The sequence below is a fragment of the Sminthopsis crassicaudata genome, chromosome 3 (genome assembly GCF_048593235.1).
Source record: "Sminthopsis crassicaudata isolate SCR6 chromosome 3, ASM4859323v1, whole genome shotgun sequence".
Lineage (NCBI taxonomy): Eukaryota > Metazoa > Chordata > Mammalia > Dasyuromorphia > Dasyuridae > Sminthopsis > Sminthopsis crassicaudata.
In genome coordinates, this window is record NC_133619.1 from 76,593,069 (window position 1) to 76,617,665 (window position 24,597).

The following is a 24,597-nucleotide window of genomic DNA, read 5'->3' on the forward strand; positions in this document are numbered from 1 at the left end:
GTTTGGTTTAAATGTTGCTTTGGATCCTTAAAATTTCATGACCTGGCAGTCACTTAATCTTTTACCTCTTGTTTATCTTAGTGATCTCTCTCTTTTTTTTTTTAACCCCAAAAACTAGGGCAGGAGTTGGCAACTCCTATTCCATCTACTTAGAGGTCATAAGATTCTTTAAAAAGTAGTCTAAATAAGTTTTTATTATTTATTTTCTTTTAAGCTATCCTATGTATGCACAAATATAGATCATACTAGATTCAAAAAAAGCAGCTCTATTACATCAGATCACAACTCTTTTGTGACTCAGTAGTGCAATGTAAGTATTTTATAGGGCTGAAATTCAATATTGGCAGATGATGCAGTGGATAGAGCTAAGAGCCCCTGTTCATATTGTTGTAAGGAGGTTCAAAGGAAAGAATATTTGTTGTAAAGTGCTTGACCTTGTGCAGGGCACACAGTAGTTACTATAAATATTAGCTATTATTTTGACCATCATCATTATTATTACTATTACTTAAAGCAGCTACTGGCAAGCTGAGGATTAGCTTTCATTAGGAAGTAGACTGGAGGAAGCTCTAGGAAGCATAGAACAAAATCTGAATTTTTATACTGAAAATGCTATACAAGCTTTTGAGGAGGTCTAGTCATGATGAACAATTTAGCATAACTTAGGCAGAGCAGAGCATAACTATACCTTGTTATATACATCTTAGCATTTTTATGGCACATTAAATATAAAACACTTTAGTGATAATTTATCTGCTTTGAAATTTTTATTTAAATTAATTAAAAGAAAATTCCTTAGCTAAAATTCTTCCAGTTTGAAATGGTAATTTTTAGCAGTGCATAATTCTAATTACATCATCTGTTTTAATGAGCCACCCAGAAAAGCCTCCTTTGGCAGTGGATTTAGGAGCAAAAATCAAGCTTTGGTAAATACTACAATCCATCCATGTGTTCTTTCTCATAATGAATACTCATTCCCCATGAAGTTATTTGTTTTAACATCTTATGATGCAAATTTGGTAGCAGTAGGGAAAGCTTCTGGTGAGAAGATTTTGGCCTTCAGAAATGTAACTGCAGCTTTCAGATCCAATTTCTTAATCTCCAAGGTATTGACCTTCAAGAGAAATGAGGCCAAAGTTAGTTTTTATCGAAAACAATAAGAGAATAAAACCAACTGGTTTAGAGAAAAAGACATGTGTGTAAGGGTACAACTAGAGATACAAATATTGCTTTCTAAAAACTTATTTTTGATCATCAAAAATGATCTATTTTTAAAATGACTTAAGCTCATTATTCCAAGTTTATGGGAAAATCTCCACAAAAGAGCAAATTTTAAAAGTCTTTTAGGTAGCAAAAGTGGGAGAACATAAGGGATAAATAATATCTAAAGCACAGATACCAAACCATAAACATTTTAATTTTTCCTGGTCATGGCCTTTATATCTTAACAACAGACTTGGGGCTCCTTAAGGCTCTCTCCAAACCTCAACAATTTTCAAGTTTACCATAGCACATAATTTGTGTCATATTTTAAATGTTCTCTAGGCTATATTTTGAGGTTTAGTTTCATTTTAGTTATGTGACCAACAAAGAGGTTGGAATTCAATTGGGGATCAATAGGAAACATAAACTTTCCTTACAAATTCAAAGCAAATCTAGAGTTTTTTGGGTTTTTTTTGGGCAAATTCAAAGAAATCTAGAGTTATTACAAGATTACTGTGCTCAGAATAAAGCTACTAAAAAAAAAAAAACAAGGAAGGACCAATTTAATTGTGAATACACATCCCAAAATGTTTTGAGGTCTATGATAGATAAGGCAAAAACAGGAGGGAATGTGTGCCAGACAAAGTCACCTCTTTCTGATGATCATTTCCCTTCAATTTGTAAGCCACTCAGCAGTGACTGGTTCATAGTAGATACTTAATAAATGGCTGTTCACTTCTCTTCTTCTCATACTACAATGGAGACAACCAAGGATCTTGAAAACAAAAGCTTAGGAAAGGCAGAGCTTCCAGCCCTATGTCCCCAACCCTCATCCTGGATGGAAATGCCACCGCTTAAGTAACCCTGCAGGTACTACAATCATAGCTTCTAAAGATCAAATGGCTCAGTATTACAAAATGAAACTGGAATTCTCATCTGCTTTGTCACTGTACCCTAAAGATTGTGAACCCTTCTTAAAAAATTCTGTATATGATATCTTCTCCAACAGAATGAGAGCTCCTACACAGCAAGGACTAACATTTTTCTACATGTCAACCAAGCATTTTCCATAGGGCTTTGTAAAGCGTAGGCACTCAATAAATGCTTCATTCATCCATAGCTATCACACTATCTCTAGGAAAATGTAATCCTTATTCTGATTCCCCTTTTGTCTCATGAAACGAAACTTCAATATCAACGCTTCCAGTAGTCACAGACTTGTTTACAATATGCATGAAACAAAATTTAACAAAATAAAAAAGGTATCCAATTGAAGGATAACTTTATTATTATTAAAAATAGTCCAGGAAATCAATCTAATACAGGGTCCTTAACCTTTTCGGTTTCATGGAGCTTTCTGATAAAATCTAGTGAAGCTTCTAAAGCCCTTCCAAAATAATGTTTGAAAATGCATAAAAGATCTTGGGTTACAAAAGAATTTAACTGTCCTGAAACAGTCTTATCAAGAAACAAAGCAATTTCAAATGCAATAGTTCCTAAAGAGCCTTCTACAATCCCAGGAACATTTTTTTTCCTAATTTTTTTGGTTGCTGTTATTCTTAGGTGAGGAGCATTTGCATTTTATCTTCTTACCAAGATCACATGAAAACCCAGGGCTTTTAAGTGACGCATTTTCATTTGCAGTCCTCCTCTGGGATGAGTACTGGCAAAACAGAAAGCATTTCTAGGAACACAGACCAAAGCAACTCTGCAAACAAAAAATATAATACAAAAAAAAAAAAAAAAAAAAAACCATGAAGATCTCAGAGTCTTTACTTATATTTCAAAGGGCCATCTAGTCTAAGTTCCTCTTTCTAAAGATGAGCAAACTGAGGCCCAGGGAAATGGCTTGTCCAGGGTCATACAGCTAGTAATTAAAGGGGTGGGATTTGAACTCGGGCCCTCTGACTTCCAAGTCATTGGCTATTCCATTGTACTTACTATATGCCTCCAAAAGACAATGTCCCTAAAAAAAGGATTTGTTAACTACATGAGAGATTTGAAGAAAATAGAAATAACTGTCAACTAAAGGTAAATTAGAAATGAAAACAGAGTATCTCTGAATTTAAACTCTATGTCATTAGAAAAATAGGATTGGTTACAAAAACCCCACTTACACACCACTTTGCAAACTTTCATGGGAAGCTAAAAAAAAAAAAGGGGTAAGTATGGCTGTGCCAGAGCATCAATGAAATTTGGCCTGAATATCAACTTTAACAGGTGTGGCAAATAAAGGCTAGTAATCCCTGAATAGACCACAATGATCTGTGCCGTGAGTGGGAAGCATTTGCATGGATGATGCTGAATAGTCCTCTATGTCACCTCCTTTCTCCCCAGAAGGATCATCTCTATTCCAAATACAAGAAGACAAAATGGCAAAAGCTTTGAGGAAAATCCCAGAGGGATATCTAAATGATCCCTCTTTTAATTCCTTATCATGAGCTAGCAGGCGACAATGAGGAATTTGGAAAAGACAAATTTGTCTGATTGGCCAAGAAAAAAAAGAAAAAAAAAAGGTAGGCTGACTTTGCCTTGCTTTTCATCACTAAGCTCCATGCTATAAATTCTGAAGTATGAAGCTCAGTGACGAAATAACTACTCTCAACTGCTAGAACTGAGTTACTGCTAACCTTGAAAACTGTAGGAGCTTGTTGTTGTTTTTTTTTTTTTTTTACCCCCAAAGGAAGGTTCAGCTCAAAGCCAAATCCTAATGTTAACTGCTGGCAACTGATTCTTCCATTAGTCCAGAGGTTATCACATCACTATGGCAGTCAGGTGACAAAGTATAGATAGCTCTGGATCTAGAATGAAGGAGACCTATGTACAAATTTGACCTTAGAGATGCTAATTTATGATTATAATAGCAACTAATTCCAAAGGTTACTGTGAAGGTCAAAATTTGTCATGTATTTTGCAAACTTCAAAGTACCATATAAATGCTAGTTTATTATTATTATAATCCACAATAATGCGGTAAAGAAAGCCAACAAATCTGTGTGAAAATGCAGAAGATTCCAAAAAATAAATAAATAAAGCCCGTTCAAGAAAAAGAGGTAGCAGTTGGAAAAGACAGCAAAAAATCTTGCTAAGTTTTAATGTCTACATATGATTTCAAGGGAAAAGTTGACCAACAATAGAGGACATCTTCTCCCAAAACAGTCTATGTTCAAAGAATGATATAAATATGAAGGAACAAAGACATAAGTTGTGGTTTCCTAACTTCTAAAATGTGACAAATACTACTTAATTTACAAAACTAAAGTACATCTATCTTTTATCATACTTAAAAAAATCAAATACAGAGAATACATTTGACAAGATATTTCTGAAGATGCTTCAATTCTTTATGGTTACTAAGTTATGGATGCTATATATTAGGAGGGTAATGATAGATGGGGCATGTCCAGGATAGCAAACAAGAGAATGAGGGATCTTGAAATAATATTATCCAAGGAGTTGGGAAAAAAAAAAAAAAAGGAATGTTTAATTAGAACCAATTATTAAAACAACAAGGAGACATATTTTAGCTCAAGTTAGGGCAGAGCTTGCTAACCATTAAAGTTATCCAAACCCATGCAGCATCTATTCCCTCAGGAAGCAAGCATCTTCCTCATACTTGTCTTAACATGGAGACTTGAGGACCACTTGTTAGGAAAGATATACAGGAAATTCATTATTCCAATAATGATTGGCCTCCAAAGGTACCTTTGTCTGTGAAGTTATTATGTCAAAAGTTTTCAGAGCTAGTTTAGATTATTATTATATTACTGTGTGTATTTACTCCCAAAGCTTTGTAGAAGAATATCAACTAATTTGCTGGTTTTTGAAATCCTTTGATACTTGAAATTCAAAAAGCAGCTCAAATGCCACCCCCTTGATGATGTTTCCCTTCAAAAATGAAGTAAAATGAAAAAGCCTTCTTCTGATGGGAAATGACACATTTGTCTTGGGAAAGAGGATGCAGAAAGAACAAGTTAAATTTCAGAACAATTTTAACAATCCAAAAATCGGTCAGATTAGCTTGAGGAGCAATTTTTTGGCACTAATGGTCTTCAACTAGAGACTAGATGATTTCACCTAGGATGTTCTAAATGGGATTCTTGTTGTGAGCAGGGGCTGGGCTAGAGGATCTCCAAGGTTCCTCTCAATTCTTCCATAGTGATGCAGTACTTCTCTTATGGTACATTCCTATTATATTTTGTGTTATAGTGATTTGTGTATGGTTCAGTTATCCCATCTTGCAAAACTGAAAATGCTTCAGAATCCACAGCTCATCAGCACACTCTATATGCCTCCCTGACAGGACCTTCTGACTGGAATATCGGGCTACACTGCTTTCAGACCTCTCCACCACACCCCTACCTCCTCCCTAGCCCCTTTTCTTCTATAACACCCCCCTTTTCAGCTCCTTTTGTGTGCCATCTTCCCCTATGAGACAGTAAGATCCTTAAGGGCAGGTTGTTTTCTTGTATGTTAAGCACAAAACAGTTGCTTAATTGGCTATTTTAGAAGCTCAAAGAACTCAGAATGTTTCTCACAGAATGTTTCTCTTGTTCTTAATAGTCACTTTATGTCTATTTATGGAATAAAGTGGAAAGAGCATCAGACTACTCAGGCAATCTGGGTTCTAGTCCTGGCTCTACCACAACTATATAACCCCCTGATATTTTAGTTAAATAAGGAAGCCAGACTCACTCAGTCCCCTTTCAACTCTAAAATTCTACAAACTGATGAATTATCCTTATTGTGGCTAGTCAAATGGAACATTCTGGAATTAGACTAAGAATACAGAGTAGAGCAAATAAAGAGCATAATCCAATCACCTGAGAATATCTGAGTCAGCCATGAATGCATCTGCGTCAGAAATTGGAAATACTCGGGTTCTCCTAGAATCCATTTTCAATTCAAAATCTGAAAGAATAGCATTCAGATATTAAATTGTCAAGCATTCACCAAAATAAAGACCTAATCTACTTCAAAAATCAATACTGGAGAAAATCCACACATCTTTTACTTATGATCCATCACAATTCTGAGAAGGAGCTAATTGGGGAATGTGTGGCTGAGAAGGAGAAAGGAATGTTAAATACAAAAGGAGAAAATGAAAATAGTAAAAATATGGGTGCTTATTCTAAGAATTATATGAAAATTGAACATGTTGCTCAATGGAAAAAATTAAGCATAAATGTGTTAAGTTCTTATTTAACGTTAAGCTCTGGTAAAATAAAAGTAAATTAAAAAAATATTTTAAACAACAAATAGATTCCTATTTCACAGACTACTTTTCAGACGTGTTAAAAAAACCACAGGAGACTGACCAATAAACATAGCATTTGATACTCAGTTTCACTTTGCCTCTCAGCAAATACTGAAGCAAGTACTTTTTCACTATGGAAATTTCACTAAGAAAATTATGGCATAAACATACAGACTATCATTTCATATATGTATACATGTAGATGCTTTTAAGAAACCCATCCATTGCACCTGTAGGTGACAGAAGACAAGAATTTCTTTGTATCAGGAAGCTAGGAAAGCACTCCATAAACTTTAAAGTGCTAATAAGCTATAAAGATAAATGACTGTTAGTCTGTCATAAATTTGGTACAGGATTATTTTATTTTCTTTCATTACCAGTATCCCTATCCTTTTGTTTCAAACATATCACATATTAAGTCTAAAGTGAAAGGGCAGGTGTAAATATCTTCTCTATTATGTTGTGCCTGGTATAGCCAAGAAAAAATAAAATTCACTAAATGAAAAATTAATTAGGAAGATTATAAAATCCCTAATTAACAGAGGCTATTAGTTTTAACAGTGCAAGTTAACGAGCTCTTCTTTAATTGAGAAAAATATTAATACAAAAAAGTAATTCACTTACCAACAAAATAATTATGTGGCAGCTGTACATTTTTTAAAAACAATCCCTTATCTTCCAAAATGTTTAATAAGATGTTTTCAACCAATGTATTTGAATGAAGTGGGGCTGAAGAGCATTCCTTCAAAGGTATAGCTGTGGACTTTAGGGCTGAGATGTCTTCAAGTTCCAAGCAAGCACTCACCTGATGTAGCATGTATTCAATCTTCTCACTTTCAATATCTAAAAAACACAGGGAAAATCATTTGAAAAATCTCAAGGGAAATATGAGAAGAAAAAAGCAGGAACTAGGGAGAACATTTATAGACCTTAAATTATAGTAAATAGCAATAACTATCAAAACTACTTGATAATGGCTAAGAAACAAAACAGATCAGTGAAACAAACTGAATAATAAAGAATAAGATATAGCCGAACTCTTTCCAAGAACAAATTGTTTGGAAAAGAAGTATTGGGAAAATAATAAAGCAGTTGTCTTCCCTTTATGCTTCTAAAAGGACCAGACCAGGCAGAGGAGCAGGCATACCCACTCATATACCTACTCATCAGCACTTAACAACCTCTACTCCTTTGGGGTTTATTTCTTCATCTTTATAATCCAGTCCAAACTCCTGCTGTAGTTACTACCACCCTCAAAGTATTTTGTCTTCTTTTTTTCAGAATTTAGTACTTACTTCAGCTTTCCTTTCTACTTATCATATTTGGGACCTTCAATAAACACATCAGTGTCTTCTCGGACACCCTGGTTTCCTAGTTTATTAATGTTTCCAACTCCCATAGCCTCCAAAATAATTTCACATCAGCCACAAAAAGGTTTGGTCATAGTCTTGATGTTACCATTACCTAATAACTGACTCAACCCCTTTACCCAGAACTGTGGCAATCCTCTTTTCAGTCACACCCTCCTACTTTCAATCTTTCTCTGCCTCTGCTCTCCTGAGATCCTGATACATAGGTCTACCTAACTTCTCCTCAGTCCCAACACCAGGCAAGCCAGTAAGTTTTTCCTTAAAACTTTGAACTATTAAATAATTGAAGTTTTTAATTGAATTGAGTAATTCAATTAAATAAATTGAAATAGTAAATAAAAACTATTGAAACTCACTTCAAGATTTTATTGGTCCAGGGGACCAATTCCAAGTGGACAACATCAAAGTCAGGACCTTACTCCTACTCCCTCAAATTTCTGACTGATCACTCCAGCATAATTAACAATGAAGCAGGTAAACTGAATCTAACTGAATCAATGTTGTATCCTTGCTAAAGATCTTTTCCAAGCTTTGGTTAAATAAATGTCTCACTTAACTGTTAGATGTTATATGAACATCATATTTTATTCAAACCAAAACAATCCATTGGATTGGCCTGGACTACAATAACCTTAATCCTTCTAAATTTATGATCTTCATCTTGATGTACAATCTCTTCTTCCATTCCAACTCCCCCACCTCACCACCATTGGGTTCTGGTCTCATCTCCCTCCCTTCATAATCCTGTCCATATTCAATCCATTGAACTAAATGAATTGACTCCCTTTGCCCCCTTGTTCCTTGCCCAGCTATACCCTGCTAGTCACAATTTGAGATATTTTCACTCTCCTCTACTACTCACATGCTACTGAAAGAGGTCAAAAAAAGTCATACAAATATGGCAATGTTTAAAAGGTTAGACATATTTAACCTACATCAGAGTACTTGTCTTGGGGAAGGTGGAGAGAGAAGAGGAAGAAAAATTTGGAATACAATGTCTTACCAAAATGAATGTTGAAAACTATTTTTACATATATTTGGAAAAATAAAACACTATTAAAAAAATCATGCTACTATGCCAATTAGATTCATTACTAATCTACAATAATTTTTAATAATGCTACCCAGGCTTCCAATAGTACATAATTTAGTTCCTCCCTAACTAACATGACATTATACATACACATTATTCCAAACCCATTATTCTCTCTCTTCTCAGCAGAGGGGATAACTTCCTATTTTACTTTTAAAAATTCCATCAAGGGGAACCATTTTAGGCTCCCTCCTCTTTTCTACTCCACATTTAAAAATTCTTGATAATCTCCCATTCTCATCCTCCTTTGCTCGTCTATAATGAATAGGTAGCCCTTCTTACTGAGATTCCTCCACTTGTTTTCTTGGTCTTCTATGTTCTCCCTTCTCCTCTAAGAGTTTGCTTGATTTTATCCTCCCTGGTTCTATATCCACTGGTTTCTTTCTTTCTGCCAATAAATATGCCCAGATCTCTGCCACCCTTAAAAACCTTCACTAAAGTCAGCCACCTTAAACTATTGCTTATCTTTCCTCACTTTTATATACAAAAGCCTTGTAAAAGATTCTCCTCGATACTTTCCTATACTTCCTCATCTCCCCCACTCCTTTCAATCTCTTCCAAGCCAACTACTTAACAGAAACTGATCTCTCCAAGGTTACCTACAAATGATCTCAATTTCAAGTCTGAAGGTCTTTCTCATTCCTCATTCTATCTGATCTCACTGTAGCTCCTCCTTGATACTCTTCCTCCTTGCCCTCTCATACTGTTTCACTTCAGTTCTCTTCCTACCTGACTGTTCCTTTTCAGTTTCATTTGATCATATGAAAAATGGGCATCTCATACAGCTTGTTCCTGACTATTTTCTCTCAATATTTCCCTCTCAGTGATCTTAAAAGTTCCTATGCAATGAATTATTATCTCTGTAAATACCTCTCAGATTTATATATCTAGAACTACTCTCTCTCCCAAACTCATTTACTAAGTGCTTGATGGATAATGCCACCTGCAATGTCCCATAGATATTTCAAAATCACCATATCCCAAATAGAGTTAATTATCATCTTTTTCAAAACTCCTTATTTCTAGAGGGAATCATAATCCTTCCAGTCACCCACATTTATCACATTGCTTTCATCTTCGACTCTTTCCTTTCTCTAAGTCAATTGCTGATATCACTTTCTTCTCTCAGACATGTTTCTTTCCTTCATTCATAACATTTTTATACTAATTTATGTCCCCATCTCCTCATACCCTAAACTATATTATGACTAATAAGCTTCCTTGGTTCTGGTCTCTCCTCCCTCCAAACCTTTGCCAAATGAAGTTCCTAAAACATAGTACTGAAGAACAAGTCACCCTCAAAAAAAAATGTTCAATACCCCCACTTCCTATTGACTCTCAGATAAAATACAAAATCCTCAATTTAACATATTTTTAAAATTCTGAACTTAAAAACACCAAAAAAAGAATATTTCTATTCACTCAACAAAATACAAAAAGAAGACTCTATAAGAAGCTGTGAATCTCCAGTAATTTACTGGCCTTAAAAAAGTACATAATAAAATTCTGCATATTGCTTTCAAAATATTACAATGACTCTTCCCACCCTCTGCCTCTTTTGGCATCACTATTATTAAAACTCCTTCACCTAATTTCTCTCTAAATTTTCTTGAATGCAAGCCTCTATCTTCTGCTTTTTGGAATATTCCACTCTAAGATATCCTCTCTTGTACAGAACTACCAAGTCTTTTGGGATCCAAATTGTAGTACCTTTTGTAACTGAACTTTTTCCTTCTGGATTCTTTTAGTACTTTTCTCTGATGTAAAAACTGTGAATTTTGGTTATAACATCTCTGAGATTTTTCTTTTTGGCAATTCCTTTCAGCATGATTAGTAGATTTTTTCCATATTTATTTTGCCCTCTGGTTCCAACAGATCTGGGAATTTTCATTTATGACTTCCTCAAAGACAGTGTCCATAATTATTAACATTTTTCCTCAGGGAATACAATGATTTTTAGTTATCTTTTGTTGACTTGATTTTCAAGTCAAATGATTTGATATTACTTGATATTTTTCTACTTTTTAATCTTTTAATTCTGCTTTAGTTATCTCTTGTTCTTTCATTGAATCATTGATTTTTTTTTTTTCCCTGTTGGTTTTAGTTTTCTGGGATTTCATTTCTTAGGTAAGCTACTCACTTTTCTTCCCCAATTTTTTTCTCAAGAAATTTTATTTTTAATCTTTTACTTTATTTCATCTAGGTATTCACAAATTTTCTTATAGAAAACCTAATTTTTCCTTTGTGTCTCTGCCTGAAATTATGGAGTTATACTTTTCTTCTTTTAGAGGAACTCTAGATTTACAATAACTTTTGATACTGGTTGATGCTTTTGATCTTCTTTTGATTGTACTTAATAGCTTTAACTCTTGCCTTGGGGTTTTATTTCAGGGCACTTTTGAGTACAATGGTTTGGTCTTGTTAGGCTTCACACGGGATCCTCAGGGTTTGGAAGCAGACCTCTACTTCCTCAGTTAGTCCACTCTAGATTTTTAAGGTTCAAATCACTTAAATCTTCAGAGCTCTCTATGAGCTTTCAAGACACAATATTAGGGATTATTGAACTTCTGCGCCTTCTGTTCTGAGGCCTGTTGCTGCTCCCTGACTTTTTCAAGAAAGCACTCTGTTCCTACTGTCTCCAAATACAGAATTCTGTTCCCTCTCTAGACATACTTATTACTTGCCTTGTTAGACGGACTTCCTTTGAGAGACTTACATGAACTCATGCTGAGTGAAATGAACAGAACCAGGAGATCATTATACACTTCAACAACGATAATGTATGAGGATGTATTCTGATGGAAGTGGATATCTTCAACAAAGAGAAGATCTAATTCAGATCCAATTGATCAATGATGGACAGAATCAGCTGTACACCCAGAGAAGGAACACTGGGAAATGAGTGTAAACTGTTTGCATTTTTGTTTTTCTTCTCAGGTTATTTTTACCTTCTGAATCCAATTCTTCCTGTGCAACAAGAAACTCGGTTCTGCACATATATATTGTATCTAGGATACATTTAGCATGTATGGGACTGCCTGCCATCTAGGAGAGGGGGTGGAGGGAAGGAGGGAAAATTCGGAATAGAAGTGAGTGCAAGGGATAATGTTGTAAAATTACCCATGCATATGTACTATCAAAAACAAAGTTATAATTATAAAATTAATTTTTAAAAAATAAAACCCTGTGCATTCATTCCACTTTGCATTTGCTCCCTAGCCTGGTTTCAACTCCATGGAATAAGATGCCCCTTCTAAGATAAGTTCATTGCTTCTAATATCACCACCATGCTGCTAATCTTGATTAACTCCACCTCCCCCATCCTTCTCTCCCCTCTGATTGGAGGGCTGGAGGGTGAAATACAAACTTATTCAGATACCTTTTTTTAAAAAGAGGACAGAAACTGGACTCAGCTCACTCCACTCTGCACATACTATCTTGTCTGATTTCAACTCCATGGAACAAGATGCCCCCAGACCTAGGATCTGCTGGTGTTCTGTTCCCACTTAACCCCCGTTTCCTGCTTGACTTCATGTGCTGTCCCTCCTTCAAATCATAAGCTTCTTGAGGGCAGGGACTGGTTTTTTTGGGGTTTGTTTTTTGGTTTGTTTGTTTGTTTGTTTTTAACTTTATCCTCATGGCTTAGTACAACACTTGACTAAAATATACACTTAATAAATGTTTACTAGATAGGACTGGATTGGTTTATAGTTGATTTTTCATACAGATCTAGAGGAGAAGATATCATTTACTGGTTCTCACTGAGTTTCTTGATCATTATTTGGTTCTTGATTTTGCTGGGGATAGATTTGTGGGAGCTGTGTCATCAGCTTCCTCTTCAGGCAGTCTTCTTAAGAAGAAATCCCTCAGCTTCACTTTTAAGGCCCTTTACAAAATGGCTCCCTCCTACCTTTCCAGTCTTGCATCACATTAGCAAAATATAAATTCCCAAAGTAGAATTATAGTCAGTAAAATTCATTGATTTATAAAAGATTAAATGAAGTTCCTGAGAGGTATTCAAAATTTTAGATAGATAAATGGAAGAAACAATTTTTAAAAGATTTTTCTCCTTCAAATACCAATAAGTTTAAAAACCATGTAATTTAACCAATGTCAATTAGTCAATACCAAATTTGTAACTACTCAGTTCATATTTAAGCTTAAATTTAGTTTGGTTTATTTTTATAACTGGATATTTTTTTAATAGTAGACCATGAGAAGTCATAATAAAAGAACTTTTCTATTTGTTAAGTCTATAATATGCATTCCAAAATAAAGAGTATAAGTCAACACTTTGATATAGGAACTTCTTGCACAAAGTATGTGAAAATTCATATTTAGCTTTTTTTGTAGTTTAAATATAAATAAAAGAATAATGATTGTGTTCATAATACTTGCTGCTGAAAGGCTTTTTAGCAAGTTAGTGGTGGACTTCACTGGTCAGAATTCACGAATTTTACTAGCATCACTGAATTAAAGTAGCTTAATCATTCTGCAATAAAAAGTGAGAACACTAAGAAAATTATAATTGCTTTGAAGGTATAACCAAATTAATTTACTACCATACTTATATCTTATAGCAACAAACAGCAATTTCATACCTGACATCAGCAACTCATTGATGATGTTTTCTTGGAAAAGTTGATTTAAAAACTCCTCAGGGAAATGTTTCAATACACAAAAGCAATACACTGCCTTCAATAGGTTTAAGGATGAAAGTTTTGGAAGATAAGTATTCAAAGCATTTGTTATAACCTCGAAGAACCTTTAAAGAAAGGAAAGGCTATAATCAGAAATAAGAAGGAAATAAAATCATAATAAAAAGTCAAAAGAACTCCACTAAGACACAAGCTCAAAGAAAAGGTAAAATGGAAATCATAAATATAGATAGGTACTATACGTGTGTGTGTGTGTGCGCGTGTGTATGTGTGTGTGTGTGTGTTTGTTCCAAAACAATATACTAGCTGGTTCCTAATGGTGGACAAGGAATTATTGACATGTTCAAGTCATCCAGAGATGGGACTTATGTTTCTTCCTATAGGTATTTAAGGAAGCATAGAGGTATTGAGCTGGAGGCAATTGAATAGGGAGTGAGAGTAAAAGGGACAGAGATGAAAATTGAGGTTTAGTAAAAATCTGTGGACAAATCAAACTTTTTTATTTATTTACTAACTTGTAAAACCACATAATTTTTTGAATTTTTTTTCTGTTTTTGGTTTTCAAAAGCAGCAAGGTAAATATCTGAATCTTTTATGAACTAAAACATAAAGGAAGTGAAAATCTTTTTGTGTATACACATATGTATATACATGCATATATACATACATACACAGTCATATATATATGTTCAAAAGTTGTCTTACTGCTTCTTCTTCCCTAGCTGTGCCATTTAATAAACACAAATTACAATGTTTATAATCCCTAAAAATATTCTACAACATACTACCTTAGTATCTGACTCAATTCAATTTAATAAGCATTTATTAAGCAATTACTATATGAAAGGCCTTATGGCAAGTACTGGGCATAACAGGGAAGCAAAGACAAAATGAAAAGCAGCCCTAGCCCATTAAAAAAAGCTTATATTCGACCTAACATTTACACAGGTAAATGAGTTAAGAGAGCATTGAGCACCAACAATGAAGATCAAAAAAGGTTTTCCATAGGAATAAGTGCCAGAGTTCTACCTTGAAGTAAGCCAAGAATTCTAAGAAATGAAGGCAAGGAGCAAATGTATACCAAGAAAACAATATCATCTGTGAGAGGCAGAAATAGATTGAGGACTTCAAGAAACTATAGTTTGTCTATAAGAGGAATGGGGAATATCCAGCCCTTGGGCTATGAGCCCCACAAAATCATTTAAAACAACCATAGGCAAGAATGAGCAAGAAGCTAGGTATAACAACCTCTCACTGCTTGACTTCTACAAAGTGGTAATTGTGTATGTTCTGTGAATGATGCTGTAAACATACAGCAATGGTCCTTGGCAAAAAAAAAAGTCCCAGTCCCAGTCTAGAATATAGAATATATATAAAGAGTATGGAAGAGTAAAGAGGCAGAGTTTAGATTTTAGTATGAGGGGCAATAAAGAACTCCTGAGGCTTCTTGAGCAATTATTTGGTTAAGGATAATATATTTGGAAATGGGAAGAACATTAGAAATTGTTTAGTTTACCCCCTATTATTTTACAGATAGAGAAACTGAGGCCCCAAAAGGGCCCAAGAATCAAACCCAGGTATTCTGATTCCATATCTATTAGACAATCCTGCCTTTCCTCAAGGTCAGAACTGAACTTTAAGAAGTTTAGTTTAGTAGCAGCATAGAGGATAAATTGAAGAAGGGACAAAATGAAACTCAGAGTAAAAGGTTCCTATAATAGTCCAAGTAAGAGATGATAAGAGCCTGGCATAGTAGCTAAGTGAGTAAAGAAAAGAAGACAAACTGTTCAAACTGTTATTCCAGCCCAGAATACTCAATTCTCCCCTTCTTTCTTCTCTAATCTACTTAAAATCTTTCCATTCCTCAAATCCTAGTTCAAATCTAAACCCCTATGTGAAGTTTTTCTTATGCATTACTTACTCTACATAAAAGATTTATCCCACATAGATATTCCTCTGAGTTGTATGGAAGAAAAAAACCTGGATGATTCTTTCAAATCCTCACTCACTACTGCTCTTCCTCCTAGGTGCTTGACTTGGGTATATCGAACCATTATTACTAGATTTGACTACTACCTTAATTTCCTTGTGTCATTATCAAATCAGCTCAATAACTACACACCTCCCATTTCACCTTCTGCCAAGTTTAATCACACCTGAAGTTAGGTAAACAGGTGTGACTAAGTCAGCATGCAGCACACATGCCGGTAAGCCTCAAGAACTCAGGGCACAAGACCAGAATGTAAAAGACAGAGAAGCAAAACTATGAACAAGAATGTAGAGGAAAGTCAAGGAGTAGAAGAAAAGAGAACTCTGGTAGGGAAGGTTCAATCCACTCTTGGGAGAATTTGTAGAATTTGCTAACATCAGCAAAAACAATTAATATTGATCCTTTGGATGGGATGTTAAGGAAATTGGTATAAGCGGAAGAAGTATCATATAAACAAGAACAAATCGACAGTCTGTACTTTACAATTTATAAATCATTTTACCTTCATTATCTTCTCTGAGCCTCAAAAGAATCCAATGAGGTGTATGATACAATATGTTTGTTCGTTTGTTTTTACAGATAAGGAAGACAAAATTCAGCTAATTCATGCAGCTAACATCTGACACACAATTAGAACCCTGGTTTGTCCTGAATTCAAGCCTAGCAACTTATTCATAATGTCATGTTATTTCTTCTAATTCTTAAGATTTCAGAAAATTAAAATCTGCCTTGAAATTCAAAAATATTGAATACCACAAGTCAAAATAAAGAATCTTAGAGAAATATGCAGAAATACCTAAATCATATTCATTAATAAAAACATAGTACTTACTGTTGGTCCTTGCATTCGTGGAAGTGGTTGAGAGAGGAATATATATTAAGAATACATAAAATATCTTTCTGATTCAGAAACTGAGATTCATCCAACACTCTCTTAAGAAACAAGTTCATCAAATCAATATGTCTAAATCTCAAGGACTCAAAATGAAATAAAATACCAAGAACCTAAGGAGAGAAATGAGAAACACTGATTAAAAATCTGAAAGGACTTAATATCTTTTTTATTGTTACAGCAAAGAAACAGAAGGAGGAGATGTCCATGAAGTGGGAAATGGATGAACAAATTATGATATAACTGTAATTGAATACTATCGTGGCCTAAGAAATGATGAAGGGGGGTAGGTTCAGAGAAACCTTGAGAAGACCTATATGAAGTGAAGCAAAATGAAGTGAGCAGAACCAGTAGAACAATTTACACAGTACATAAAGACAACTTATAAAGATTTCATAACTGATTGGTGCAATGACTATCGATAATCTTAAAAGATAAGTGGCAGAAACACATTCCTTATCACTTGAGTAAAAGGCTATGGACTCAAAATCTAGAGTGAAACACACAATTTGGACACAGTCAATTTTGAGTTCCCAACTACCCAAAGGTTTCATTGTTTCTTCTTTCAACTGAGGTAAGAAAAGAAAAAAAAGATGTAGTTATTAAAGTGGGGGGAAATATCTGGAAAAGGACAGCCAAAAGGAATCACAAACAAGCAAAACTGCTCTGAAAGTTACAGTTTCATGCTCATTATATTAACAAATCACACACAAAAAATGTTATTTTTCTACTTATAAGCCTAAACAATGCTCTGTATTACCTTTGGTCTTATCTTTTTTTCATTCTTGTTAAATACTTAAAGAGTTACACTTATAGTTCCACTTTTAAAAATTTCCTTGATAGTTTTTTATATCTCCTTCTACATTTTATAATCTTTTATTTTCAGGACTGTAATATCCTTATATTAAAATTATGAACATCCCACTTTCATATGATACTGCCAATAAAGTCCAATACCAAGAGATAGAAAGTGAAATTCCATTTAAAGTGGGAGGAGGGGCAAGATGGTGGAGTAGACTTGTAAATATCTGAGTTCCTCCTAGTGTCCCTCAGATCAACACCAGATAAAAGTTTCTGGTTTTGGAGTGACAAAACCCACAAATATTTGTGGGTTTTCATAAGATCTTTTGGAAGAACTTCAGAATGGTCTGTTTCAATCATGCAGGGGCAGGGGAAGCAGCAAGATACAGTGCAAGGAGCCTGGGCAGAGAGCCAGGGCATTGCCCCATGCACCAGGGAATCTGCTGCAAGGCTCTTAGGCAACTCTGTTCTGGTTACAAGCCAGTGGTTCAGCAAATTATCTGTGAGACACCCAAAGTAAATACAAAAGACAAATAGTGAACCTTTGAAGGCCAGGAAAAAAATGGGATTTGGCCATGCCTACCCAGTACCAGAAGGAAGTCAGCAGCACCAGCCCCAGGGCAAACTAAAGCAGCTGTCATCTTTGCCTTAAGAGCAGACCTCAACCTTTAAAAAAAAAAAAAAATGAGCACTATGGATCAGAAAAATGCAAATCAAAACAACTCTGAGGTACCACCTCAAAACTATCAGATTGGCTAATATGACAAAAAAGGAAAATGACAAATGTTCTGGAGAGCAATTTGGAATTATGCTCAAAGGATTATAAAACTTTGATCAGAAATACCACAATGAGGTCTACTACAATGACTTCATAAAAATGAGAAAAAGACCTATTTGTACAAAAATATTAAAAGCATTTCTTTCTGTAGTGGCTAAGAATTGAAAAGCAAAGGGATGTCCATCTACTGAGGGATAGCTAAACAAGTGGTCGTATATGATTGTGATGATATACTATGGTGCTATAAGAAATGACAAGCAGGATGATTTCAGAAAAGCCTAGAAAAACTTAAACTCATGCAGTAAAGTTCATGAATAGTACCAGGAGAACATTATGCACAGTAACAGCAATATTGTTCAATGAAGAACTTAGTCATTCTCAGCAAGAAAATCTCAAAAAATTGATCATGAAACATATTGTGAGCCTCCAGAAAAAGAACCAATATTGTTTGAATACAGACAGAAGCATGCTATTTTTAACTTTTTTTTCTTTCTTTCATTCTTTTTTTTTTTTTTTTGAGTCGTCTTGTACAAAATGACTTATATGGAAATGTTTTACATGACTGCACATGTATGGCATATCTGATTGCTATCTCAGAGAGGGAAGAAAGGAAGGAGATATAGAATTTGAAATTCAAAACTTAAAAAAAATGTTTAAAATGGTTTTAACCTGTAATTGATGAGAAAAACAAATATATATTTAAATATCTGTAGGAACAAAAAGACTCTTCCATAATTAAAATAAATGCTTGTTGATTTGCCTTGTTTTGTTTCTTCTTTTAATTTTCTGACTTTCTCAATATTACCAATTTTAGCTAAATTTTGTTGGATCATTTATTCTCTCAGAGAATATCTTACAGGTTTCATTTTTGATTCGGATATTTTGGTAGATTCAACAGCCTATAAGATTTTTAATTTTTCAGCACCGTCCTTTGCTCATTTAAAATTGCTTTGACTTTGATTCTCATTTGATTTTCTTTTCATCTCCTCCATATTTAATCAACTGCAAAGTCATGTTGACACTTTCTCTGTAGCAGTTCTCTTGTAAATCCTCTTTCCTTTATTTAAATTATCACTGCCCTAGTAAAATGCCCTGCTTCCATTAGATTACTGCAAATCAGCCCCAAAATCAATTTCCCAGATTTCTGGTTCACTCTTTTCTTATGCTTTCTCCATAAAGGTACAAACTCAGCTTAAATTCAAATTTGGTCAAATCACTACTCTGTTGAAAAATTTTCAATGATTTCCTATTACCTCTAGGATAAAAATAGACTCCTCTTTTCTACAATTTCTATTATTTTTTAAAACAAATTTTGTTGGGTATGGAACATCTTTCCCAATGTAACAGATCATGTAATTAGGAAATGTTGAACAAAATAAGTAAATATATAATACAATACCAATGACACTAACTTGAGATTTTCTAAGTCAAAAGTTGCCCACAGGTTCCAGTTTGACACAAGACTATATTTCTGAATGCCCTGCTTTCCTAGAAACATCCTTTATAATAATAATAATAATAAAAAGGGAGTTGGGTGAATAGTTCTATAAAATAACTACACAGGGAAAAAGTCTGACATAGTCAGTATTCTGCACCTGTAGTCCCCTATTACTTCAAAGAACAAGAGGAAGTGCCTTCTCATATTTCTTCTTTGGGATTAAATCTAATTTCATGATTTTCACTTTTATTTTTTTAAATTGTTTTTCTATCCATTTATTTTATTCACTGTGTGCTTTGTTTTCTTGGCTCTATTTTACTTTGAATCTATTCTTCCCATGTTTCCCTGCATTTATCATATTCATTTCTTATAACTTGGTATAATTATATTACACGTATATACCACAACTTGTTTAGTAATTCTCTTAAGTTATGGATATGTACTTTGTTTTATCATTTTGCAACTATTAAGAAGTATTACTATAGATATTTTGGTGTATCCAGTTTTAGACATTTATTAGCTATAAGAACCTAGGTCAGTCATTTAACCTTTATATACCTCATTTTTGTTAAGTGACAAGCGGATACTACTAGCACCTATCTCCCGCAAAGTCTCAAATAAGATAATATTAGAGTATATGGCACATAACAAGCACTTAATAAATTCTTATTTCCTCCTTCCTCCCTTATTTTCTGGGTTAAATAATATTATTTTAGTAATTTTTTTATGTATTCAGAATGACTTTTAAAGCGACCCATGATAACATTTTTATTTCCAAAATTATTGGGATGTGTGTGTGTGTGTGTGTGTGTGTGTGTGTGTGTGTGTGTGTGTGTCTTATGTGTGTATTTGTTTCTCTTTAGTGTGTTGTTGTTGCTATTTTTGTGGGATGTATAAGTATCCTGGTTCACTGGTTTGAATCTTCTCAACTCAAACATTTAGGTTCATTCACTCTTGAAACATAATAGCCTCACAGATGTAAGAGTGGTAGACATCTTTTTTACTAATAGAAAATAAAGGCAAAGACTAGTTATAGTTGTCAGTGAAAATATAAATCATCTTAGAATACAGATGTCTCTCCTCTCTCTTTTAAGAAAACACAAAATATATGTGAAAATAGTTTTAGAAAATGTTTCAACAATAAACAAATCAGCTCTGGATTGTGTCTAAATTCTTTCACAAGAAGCAACATCTCACCCAATTTCCTTTTCTGAGAGTCCTTTTCTCCAAGAATTTAAGGGATATATGATCTAGGATTGGCATAAATTTCTAAACCTAAAAGTGTTAAATTCCTATGATGAAAACGCATTTCCCAATGTAATTCACATTTCTTTCTTTATCCCGCTTCCTTATATTATTTAAAGATTCAATCTCAATGTAGAATATAATGTTTCATCACTTCCTTTCTTCCCACATAGGCCACTGAAAAAATAAGGAAGGTTTTAAATAGCTATAAAATTTACCTACTGCTGTATTTCAAATGGAAATTCTTACTCAATTAATGTTCATAAAATGAGACTTTAATAAAATCAGAATTTTGGCGGTTAAATCAAGTTCTCAACATAGAAACTTTCTCATTATAGTTAGCTGATCATAAAGTAATTAAATTACATTTTACAAAATGAATCTATTGCTAAGCCATCTCAATTAGGCTAATTTTGATAACAGTTATAACACTGAATATCTGTACAAGCTAGTAAGACCATTTAAAAAATAAACAGAATCATAAATATCTATGTATGATGTTATTTTGAATTCTTTTTGTAATGTCCGGACTAGCTTTCTGGAGGTCTTCTGGAATGGCCTTGGTTTCAGTAGAGGAATGAAGAAGGCAGGAGAGACACCAGGATGGTGGGAGATGGAAAGTCTCTCTTCCAGTCCTTCTTAGACCTTATATACTCTACTACAATTACATCATTGCAGTATACTATGTATGTGTAAACTAGAGAAACATTACATCATCATACTAAGTACTAAGTATATATGTGAACTAGAGAACCATCATCTTATCAATTCCATTGAGTTAATATCTTGTTTCAAGTATATTTCTCCAGAGTTATGGCCCTTTACATCTTTCGATTCATATGTGTCAAAGTTAGATAGTGCATCAAGAATCAATTGAAATCATTCTGTCTGGCATTCCAAGATTTGTGGTACCATAACTTTAAAATTCAAAAAGCACAGTACAGAGAATGAATACATCACTGTTACCATGTTAATCCTGTAAAGTCAGGTATGAACAGACTTACTTGTTTCATTTTCCACATGTCAAATGTTGTAGTGACATAATCGGCAATTGCTGTAAAGAGATCTAAGTTTTGGTACTGGAGATCCTTGCAGGATTGCAGCATGTTTATTAACATCCAAAAAGGACACCCATGGATATTAGCTGTCCAAAATAAAGAAAGATCTGATTACAGAATTCAAGTGAAGTGAAATGCATATCCTAAAAATAAAAAGCCCTCCAAACCAGTGAAATATGCCCTCAAAACTACAACTATAAGAAAGAGCACCAACAGTCCTCATTTAGAAGTTCAAACAAAACCTGAACTTAAATGAGGCATCATTTAAGAGACATGGACGCAGTGAATAGAAAAAGTGTCCACTTACCAGCAACCATTTTACTACATTCATTCAGAAGTACGACAGAACGGTAGTTCATGGCAGCCAGGGCACCAAACATGTGCTGGCTATTTACGGGAGTAAACTTATTTAATTCTTTTATGGCTTTTATCTGAAAGAAAGTAAAGTTGGATTCCTATATTTATACACTGAGCAAAAGTAATAACAAAAACTGTAATTTTCTTACCCCAAGAAACAGAGTGAAAACAAAGAGTTTGAATAAAATTACTACTATCTATATTCAATACAAATTGGCTGTTGCATCAATGATAATACCAGCAATTACATAAGGGCTAATCTCCACAAAATCTCATTATTCTAAAGAAATATTTTCTATTCAAGTTGATTTTAACTTGATATAAAAGGAATAACATTACCCCCTGGAGGACCATCAAGAAGAAAGAGCCTCCACTTAATCTGTACATTCTCCTATGTCTGGAGCCCTTAGGTAACTAGCTACACAGAGCTCTAGCAAACTTTGATCTTAGTAGTTGGACAGAGAGCAGAACAAGTAATAGAAATGCCATTTATTTAGAAGAGCACAGAAAGGGTCTTATTAATCCTTGCTCCATTTATCAATATTCCTTGTGGGAAATAATGTCTGATTTAATAATTTATTAAGAGATTTAGTTATTGTTCAGAAAGGAATTGAGTTAAGTTAATCATAAGCACCTTACTTTCCAAATACCCAATAGAAACAAGTCAAATTTAGCTTTATTTTCTTCCTTTACCTCTATTTTTTTTTTAAGAGAGTATGGGGCATCTTTTCCAATACATCTCATCATGGTTTGTAGAGTTAAGATGTGTTTTAGTGTCCAAATTTGCTTGTCAACTAATAGCCTATTATGAAAGAAAATAAATCTTAGAATTACAGAATTTGAAATCTGGTAATCATCCTTAGAAATTATTATGTCTTCTTTCATCACTCATTTTACAGATAAGAAAAATGAGATAAGTTAAATAATCTGCTTGGTACCATGCCATGACATGGAACAAGAACTAATGTCTCCTGATTCATATGCCAGCCACATTCTACTATACAACCATCGCTAGAATCCACCCAGATAAAGACTGAAGAGTAAAGAAATGAAGCCTTACTGTGATTGGTCTGACTTGGCTCATTAAAATGATATCATACATATCATTTTCAAATATGTATAGACATATAGATTTTAATAAAAGATTTAGAACTTGACTCTCAACATTATCATCCTCTTTTAAAATTCTAATTTAAATAATAATTACGTAAATTTTTTTATGATCCAGGGTCAAGATGTTAAACTGGATTGAAAAACTGTACTTACGAATAAATGTACTACAAATGCTATATACAGCTTTTCTGATGGCAGAATGAGTGGTAGAATATCTACTTATTAAGTATTATTAAATATTATTATATTATTATAAGTACCTGTTTAACTTGATTTGACAGAAATAAAGAAAATTCCTTGAAAACTCCAGAGAGATCTCCTTACCGTAATCCTGTACGAAGGGCATCTACATTTTTGCTTTCCTCCATGATTTCTAACGTACGTGATAAAACTGAAAGACATGTTTCATCACATTCATTGATACGCTCCTATTGAAATATATTGACATAAAAAAAATATGGCAAGTAAAATACTATGGTTAGTATAAGATTATGGTTAAAGATTCTATTTAAGTTCCTCTTGCCCCAACTCATGCACTGAATCAATACTTTCATGTAAAAAGTTAACTATGAAACATACAAAAATGTATCCATCATCATCAGGAAATGGCATTTCTCATAAAGGAATTTTCTAGGTAAGTGAAGTTTGAAACTTAACTGATTTTTTTTTTTTAATTTTTTGTGATTTCATACTTTTGTTTCTTAAACATTTTTAAAGATGAAAAACTGAAACAGACCAGAACATAGTCATACAGAAACACATAAACAGACACACTCATACATAACACACAAACTTTTACTGCTATAACAGCAGACTTCCATCAATTCCAGCTTTCCAGAAATATATTTAAGCTGGAGTTAATGGAAGGATGCTTATCTAATACTAGGAGTATTAGAGTTATGGATATATTTCTAAATTCACATACTCCTAAAACCTTAATTTTGGTAATAATAGTACAACTTTGCAGAATATACCTAACAACTCGTATTCAACTTTTCATCAAAATAGATGGCTACTTGGCTTAAGTAATTTAATAACTTCTAATCATAAATTTCTTTTTTTTTCTCTTTCTCCTTCCTTCTCTCCCCCTCTCTCTTCCTCTGTCTCTCCACCTCCCCCCCCACACACATACTTACACACACGTCAGGCAAAAAAGATATATATGCAGAAGGAAGATGAAAAAAGGCTAAAGCTCAATACACACATTAATAGACTATTGTGGAGAAGTGGAAATTGCAAATTGCACTACATCTAAATAAGACAAACAATAAAGATACTTTTCCAAGAAGCCTAATAGACACATCTTATTATATGTGAAGGTCCTGGCAAAGTATAAGATAAAAG

At 33.8% G+C, this 24,597-nt stretch overlaps 1 protein-coding gene across 4 annotated transcripts in view; it reads right to left on the bottom strand.

The window, feature by feature from the left end:
• Positions 1 to 748: 748 nt before the first annotated feature.
• Positions 749 to 24,597, bottom strand: part of FASTKD2 (FAST kinase domains 2) — a 31,971-nt gene continuing 8,122 nt past the window's right edge. For 3 of the 4 annotated variants that reach the window (XM_074298911.1, XM_074298914.1, XM_074298912.1), the window contains 10 exons: positions 23,578 to 23,681; positions 22,834 to 22,942; positions 22,091 to 22,214; positions 21,730 to 21,869; positions 16,404 to 16,576; positions 13,525 to 13,688; positions 7,085 to 7,303; positions 6,027 to 6,114; positions 2,797 to 2,911; positions 749 to 1,114 (listed from right to left, as the gene is read on the bottom strand). In XM_074298911.1, the coding sequence (XP_074155012.1) occupies positions 1,004 to 1,114; positions 2,797 to 2,911; positions 6,027 to 6,114; positions 7,085 to 7,303; positions 13,525 to 13,688; positions 16,404 to 16,576; positions 21,730 to 21,869; positions 22,091 to 22,214; positions 22,834 to 22,942; positions 23,578 to 23,681 (1,347 nt within the window). In that variant the 3' untranslated portion in view covers positions 749 to 1,003. The remainder of the gene's footprint in view (positions 1,115 to 2,796; positions 2,912 to 6,026; positions 6,115 to 7,084; positions 7,304 to 13,524; positions 13,689 to 16,403; positions 16,577 to 21,729; positions 21,870 to 22,090; positions 22,215 to 22,833; positions 22,943 to 23,577; positions 23,682 to 24,597) is intronic. The other variant, XM_074298913.1, reaches the window with a different exon arrangement.